The sequence below is a fragment of the Diabrotica virgifera genome, chromosome 9 (assembly GCF_917563875.1).
Source record: "Diabrotica virgifera virgifera chromosome 9, PGI_DIABVI_V3a".
NCBI lineage: Eukaryota > Metazoa > Arthropoda > Insecta > Coleoptera > Chrysomelidae > Diabrotica > Diabrotica virgifera.
In genome coordinates, this window is record NC_065451.1 from 20,767,515 (window position 1) to 20,774,354 (window position 6,840).

Here is a 6,840-nt window from a genome sequence, read left to right on the forward strand (position 1 = left end):
GATCTAACTCTTTCTGAATACAATAAGCCTGATACCACCCATGCAACAATTATTCAATTTTTTCTCAACATACTTGCTTATTTCCCAGATCATTGTCATATTTATACAGATTCATCCAAAACTATTGATGGTGTGGGATCAATTAGCGTTATTGGGACCGTGCAAGTTCGGCAAAGCGACACCTATTTCTACGCTCTGCAACTTTATTCGCACTTTTAATTATATTGGCCAATTATATTAGTCCTAGTTACTGGATAATTGTCAAGGCCATAGTCCAAAAAAATAATAGGAAGAAAAAATAATATTCAGGTTATGTTATTAAAACGTAAACAATTGTATGTAGTAAATAAAATTAGTTATTAAAATGCAGTACTGCAAGCAAAATACAATTAATTAAATTTACCTGACATGAAATATTGATTATGTTCAAAATAAGAGAGCTAAAAGGAACTACAACGTTAACGGGATTTTAATGTCTCATATGGTCAATGGACCTCTAAATTTGAAAAAACCGCGGAGTGCTACCATTTAAATGGGTGCGTTTTTGAGAAAGGAGTGAATTAGTCCCTAGGCACAGGGTGAATTAGGGTGAGTTCCATTGACTATTGGTACAAACACTTCTACAGGAAAATTGTTCCAGGTTAAATTTGCCATCGACATATCATATTTTAAAGTCAAAAGTATTTTTTTACAAAAATATACTCAAAAGAAACGCAAGAAAAAAATACGAAAGAAAGCAATTTTGTTTTTTGCCCCATAAATTTTTTTCACAGGGATATAGGTATAGGCATTGCTTCAGCGAAAAATGACGTTTGGTAGAAGTCTGTAGGATTTGTAGTTTCCGAAATAGGATTTTCAAAGTTTGCCGCTCACAGAATTTTTGAGCCATTTTCCCCATTATTTCGCAAACATTGTTCTGTAACTTTTTCTACGCATTTCTAGCCATTTCTAGCTATATGCAATGGGTATATATACCCATAGCGTACATTTGGTATAAAAAGAAGTCAATGACCTTTAAAATGGTCTATTGTATAAGGTTGTACGGCTATTTTTAAGCAAGTTATGCTTTTTCAAGAGTTTATACTTTTAATGATTTTTTATATTTTTTATGATTATTTTTTAAATTGCTCATTATGACTCTTTTTCTTGTACATTTAGGTATATACATTGTGGAATAAAAAAAGCTTATTTTCCTAACTTTAAAATGGTGTATTGCAAACACCTCTAGGACTATTTTTAAACAAGATATCCGTAGAATATCCAAGGGTATCCGTAATTATTCGGGAAAAATTTTAAAAGTTTTTATTTTTTCAATTTGAAGAATATAATTGCATATTGTAACATAATTTTTAATTCCAAATAACTTTTCTTAATAACACTTTTCGATATTGTGAAATATAAAGGTACTTTACTCTTGAGCGTAATTCATATTTTTTAACATACCTCGTAGGCTATTGATAACATTTTATATCTGATGATTACATATTAGGTTTTAGACTATGCAGGGCATTTTATAAAGAATAATTTTTTTATAAAGTTAATAATAAAAAGTTTTCCATATGGTTCCAACTTAGTGGGACCTATTGCATGTGTATATGTCAAACTTTGAAAAAGCATATCTTGTTTAAAAATAGACCTAAAATTTTTTACAATACACCATTTTAAAGTAAAGAAAATAAGCTTTCTTTTTTATTGGACAATGTATATACCTAAATATACAATAAAAAAAGTTATAATGATAAATTTAAAAATAATCATAAAATATATTAAAAATCATTAAAAGTATAAAATTTTGAAAAACCATATCTTGCTTAAAAATAGTCATACGGCCTTCTATGATAGACCATTTTAAAGGTAATTGACTTTTCCTCCTATTAAATGTAACATTGCATATACCTAAAGCTGCGTAATAAAAGTTATAGCATAATGTTTGCGAAATAACAAGGAAAATGGCCCAAAATCGCTGTGAGTGGCGAAATTTGAAAAATCATATTTTAAAAACTATAAACCATGAAGACTTATACCAGACGCTATTTTAAAGAGGAAGGATGGAAGCTTTATTTCTGTGAAGCAATGCCTATACCAATATCACCGTGGGAAAAAGTTATGGGGCAAGAAACAAATGCTACATTTCGTGTTTGTTTCTTGCTTTTCTTTTGAATATATTTGTGTAAAAAAAAATAATTGTGACTTTAATATGTGATATTTTGATAGTAGATTTAACCTGGAAAATTTTTCCTGTAGACATGTTTGTACTAAACGTGCATAGAACTCACCCTAATTCGCCCTGTGCCTAGGGACTAATTCACCCCTTTCTCAAAAACGCACCCCTTTAAATGGTAGCACTAAGCGGATTTTTCATATTTAGAGTCCATTGACTATATGAACCAATAAAACCCCGTTAACGTTGTAATTCTTTTCTAAAATACATCATTAATAGCCTAATAATAAACAGGCATATTCTATAACAGGACAATAAATTTAAGTACCTGGGTTGTTGGATCGATAGCAGTCTAAATCCTGATGTAGAAATAAGATCGAGAATAGAACAGACCAGAAAATCTTTCGAATATATCAAAAGACTCTTCTCTGTGCAGTTAAAATGTGGACCCTTAAAACATCAACCATAAACAAATCGGTGGCCTTTGAAATGTGGATCTACTGGAGAATCCTCAAAATGTTATGAACATCACATACCTCAAACGAAGAAGTGCTGCATATAATAGGTAAGGAACAAGTAGGTACTTATCAACACAGTCAAAGTTAGATCACATCATACCTAGGCCACATCGTCACCCTAAGTGCAAAATGTTGTATGTAAAATTAGTGTACTTTACAGGAGGTAGAAAAAACGTATTTACTTTTAAATGCATTTTTTTTAAAACATGGGAATAAAAATATTTATCTTTTTAGTCTTTACTTTTAAAATGATTTTGATGACACAGCAAAAATTATATGATATACTTATTTTTTTTTGTACATACGACACTTTGCACCTTAATTTATAGTTATAACTCTACATACGACTTTTTTCATGTAGACATACAGCTTTTTGCACTCTAATTTCAAAGAAATAAAGTAACATACGACATTTTTAAAAATTTTATTTACACAACTTCTAGTCATTTTTGTAACAAAGCAGTAAGTAAAACTTTTTTCTAGTTGCCATGACTCAAGTTGTCGTAAAAAAAGTGGTAGTCCTCCTCAAGGCAAGCTTTTAATTCTTGTAAGTCTTTGTACTTCCTGTATTGAATTGGTAGAGATTTGGAGTACAGAGGATTGAGTGTTAGGAAAACTTCATTAATTGGTTTTGGTCTCTTAGGTAGCTCTAACCAGTTATCTGAAAAGTTTAATTTGTACCAAATATGGCCATCTTTTACATACTTAAGGCACCTTAAGTCAGTGACATAAGGGTCTCCTTTTTTTGAGCCAGGCCTTATATTCTTGTAGTATCCATTTGAAAAACAAAGAAAATCCTTAAAAGATAAGCTTTCCACACAGTAAGGGCTTGGATGGGTTCTTGCGTCACGTATTGCTCTCACGTAGTCTGCCGGAACGTAATGCTCTTTGTTCTTAAGCTTTTTTTTTCTATTTTGCTATGCATGGAATCTACCTCCATTTGTGTATGCCCCACTTCCAAATATTTTTGATATACAGTTACTCCTGTTTGGCAAGTAGCTGTTTTATACAGTAGAGCATTTGAAACAGTCTCACACCTGTTTTGGTAAGTGCAACCGTCACTCCAAGTAATTATTTCATTGATACTTGGTTTTTTTTCCAACTCTTTTCTCAAAAACCTCACAATCATTGAAGCAAATACATCACTTTCTACACCTCCATTACCTTCGTGCCAAACATAGCATGTGCCTTCATGTGTTGCCAAGTTATAAATAGTCCAATTGTGAACTTTAAGTTTTGTTTTGTAATAGGCTGTAGATACCTTTATATTTGGACAAGTGAGAACTTTTTGCACATCAACAGCATAAACTTGCCCTTTACTTGAGTTTTCAGCCCTTTTTTATCTGTTTCTTTTTCATTTCCCGATTCAACTTTCCTGTTTTGGTGATGATCGTATTCTTCGTTTGTTATTTTTCCCAGTTTGTGTTTTAGGCAAGTCTCACACTGATCTTTTTTAGGAAGAAAAAACCCGATATTCTTATTTTCAAAAAATACATGAAAAAGAGCTTTTGATGCTGGTTGAAGTTGCTGCTCTTGGCAGACACGCTCATATTCTCTGTAAAGTTGACTCTTGCTTTCCCACATTGGTTCTAAATACACTTTGCTTGTTTAATCACGGCAGTAGTGCGATTCCATTTTTGGCAAAGAGTCTAAAAACTGATGGATTCCCCTCCTTTTTTCTGTATCATCCCTAGATGGCGTCTGAGCACTGGAATCAATATTATTTGTAGATTCTACGTTTTCATGGTTTTCTCGATGAATAGGGATATCAAGGGGTGATTTCATAACCCAAGAACGTACAGACCTTTCCCCTAAAGAGAATGTATTTAAAAACATTTTCTTACATACTCGCATTCTTATATCACCCACCTTCAAATGGTACTTAACAGAAGAATTTTTACGCGAGTTCTCTGAAACAGTACTTGATCGTTGAAATTCTGGTGTAGATTTATCCACCGAAGACACTATAGTAGCTTGTTTTGCTTCCCAACTTTCAATTCCTTTCCAAAAATTTGTGAAAAGTTGAAGCCTGTTAGCTTCACTCACTTTATCACATTTAAAAAGCCTATTCTTGCATTCACATGGAGCTTTCATTTTTCGTTTTTCTCTTTCAACAGAAAGTTTGTACTGGCCGTTGTCTTATTTTTTTAAACCTAAATATTTTTCTCCTTTTCTTCTTTTTGCTGCATTAAGAGTTCGTTCCCAATCTCTTGGGTTTACGTTTTCCCCCTTCCTTCTCTTCTTTTTGGTTAAAGGCAAATTTTCCGTGCTATTATTAAGGTCAATCGACTGAGCCTCCTCTTGTGTAACAAAATCAGTTCCTTGTGAATTGTTTATTTTTTCAGAATTATTTTACTTCTTTCGTTTTGATTTCACGTTAGTTTTATGTTTCACTTCAGTAAGTTTTGTTTTTGTTTTAAGCTTTTGTCTTTTAGAAGCAATATTACTGCACTCTTCATCTTCATCACTTGTGCTTGATAAAGGTTGGTAGTCATCTTCAGACCCTGAGGAATAGTCATAAGTCACGCCTTCATTAGAAACGTCCATCATTTTCTTAACTTTTTCTCTGCCCTTTCCTTAGGTAATTCTATGAGACCTTTCGATTGTCTGAATGTTTGAACTATGTATACATGTAAAATTAGGTTGTTTCTTCACTTTTCACCTTAAAATAGCACTACTAAGTAAAATTAATAATAATTAAAACTGTTTTAAGAATAATAATATGTAAAAAAATAATGTTTCCTTAATGTGATACACAATGAATCAAACAATTATCTACGAGTTACGTTTTCACTGTCAGCACATGGTCAACACTTCCATACATAAGACTTTTTGCAGTTACAACAAACAGCTGTAAAAACATACGACTTTTTGATTTCTTACTATAACTACTGATAAATCAGCTGATGACATACGATATTTAGCCAGCGGTTGCATATCATAAAGAGCAATGTTTATCGCTAATAAAAAAAATTGAAATTTTTTACATACGACATTTTGCACTTAGGGTAACGACATAATGAGTAACAATACGTACTAATATGCTCAATTGATGAAAGGAAAGATCAACGGAAAGAGAGGACTAGAGCACTAGGAAGGAAAAGACTATAGTGGCAAGAAACATGCAACACTGGACTGGGCTAAATTTTGAACAGCTAATAAGAACAGCTGAAGACAGAAAAGAGTTTGCAATTGTAGTAGCCAAGCCAACCTCCATTGAGGAGATGGCACTTTAAGAAGTTCAGTTACCCTTGCCCACAGCTGTTTTGATACCTTTCTAACTTAATACAGCTTGTTAATACTATCTATATGTATACTGTAGACTCTGTAGGGTGTAGATCTATATTACCATAAAATAAGTAGATAATCTTACAGGAAGCAAATAACAAACATGATAGTTATACAAGATCCTAGCAGCTATCAGTAAGCTCAAAAATTTTACCTGCATTAGAGACTTCGTGAAATGTCAAATTTGGTAAAGCATTTTGAAGCTCGGGAACAATATTTTTTATTCTACTTAACACAGATATTACCGAATGCATTTTATTAACTTAAAAGTATGATTTGCAAATTAAAAATATATCCATTATAGGTTATGTTTACTTTTGCTGATTATACAGTATACAGCAACGTTGCCAAATTAGGTTGAACCAGTTAGAGCTAAGAAATGTAGAATGTAATAATTTAAAATTATTTAATGTAATAATGTAATAATTAAAAAAAATATGAGTAAGCTTAATTTTATTAAAAATTTAATCCACTTCTGATGTATGTTTGTATTTGGCATATTGGAATAAAATAAACACTTCAGTAATAATACCATAGCCAGTAATACAAAAAATTATATGAGTGTAGTTCTGGTTGCCTAAATCAAGGTGTTCTAAAGTTTGATCACCCTACAACAAAATTTTAACATTTTATAATATTTATTGTTTTATCGGCAGTACTACCATTTGCTAGCGTTTTTGTTTGTCCACATTATTTGAATTGTTTGTTATTACAGATAAAAACATTACGGATTTTTAATAAAAAGTCTAATTTTAATACGTGGCGCCATCTTTTAACGGATATCTTAACAAATATTAAAGTTCACTTTTAAAATCCCGGCTTTTAAAATAGTCTATTAATTTGATTAGTAGAAAATACAAATAATTCACAAAT

At 31.6% G+C, this 6,840-nt stretch overlaps 1 protein-coding gene across 2 annotated transcripts in view; it reads right to left on the minus strand.

Annotated features, from left to right (window-relative positions):
- The window catches only part of LOC114331199 (glyoxylate/hydroxypyruvate reductase A), a 31,290-nt gene extending 24,973 nt beyond the window's left edge, over positions 1-6,317 (minus strand). For both annotated transcript variants that reach the window (XM_028280695.1, XM_028280693.1), the window contains exon 1: positions 6,122-6,317. In XM_028280695.1, coding sequence (XP_028136496.1) covers positions 6,122-6,221 — 100 coding nt within the window. In that variant the 5' untranslated portion in view covers positions 6,222-6,317. The remainder of the gene's footprint in view (positions 1-6,121) is intronic.
- Positions 6,318-6,840: the final 523 nt, after the last annotated feature.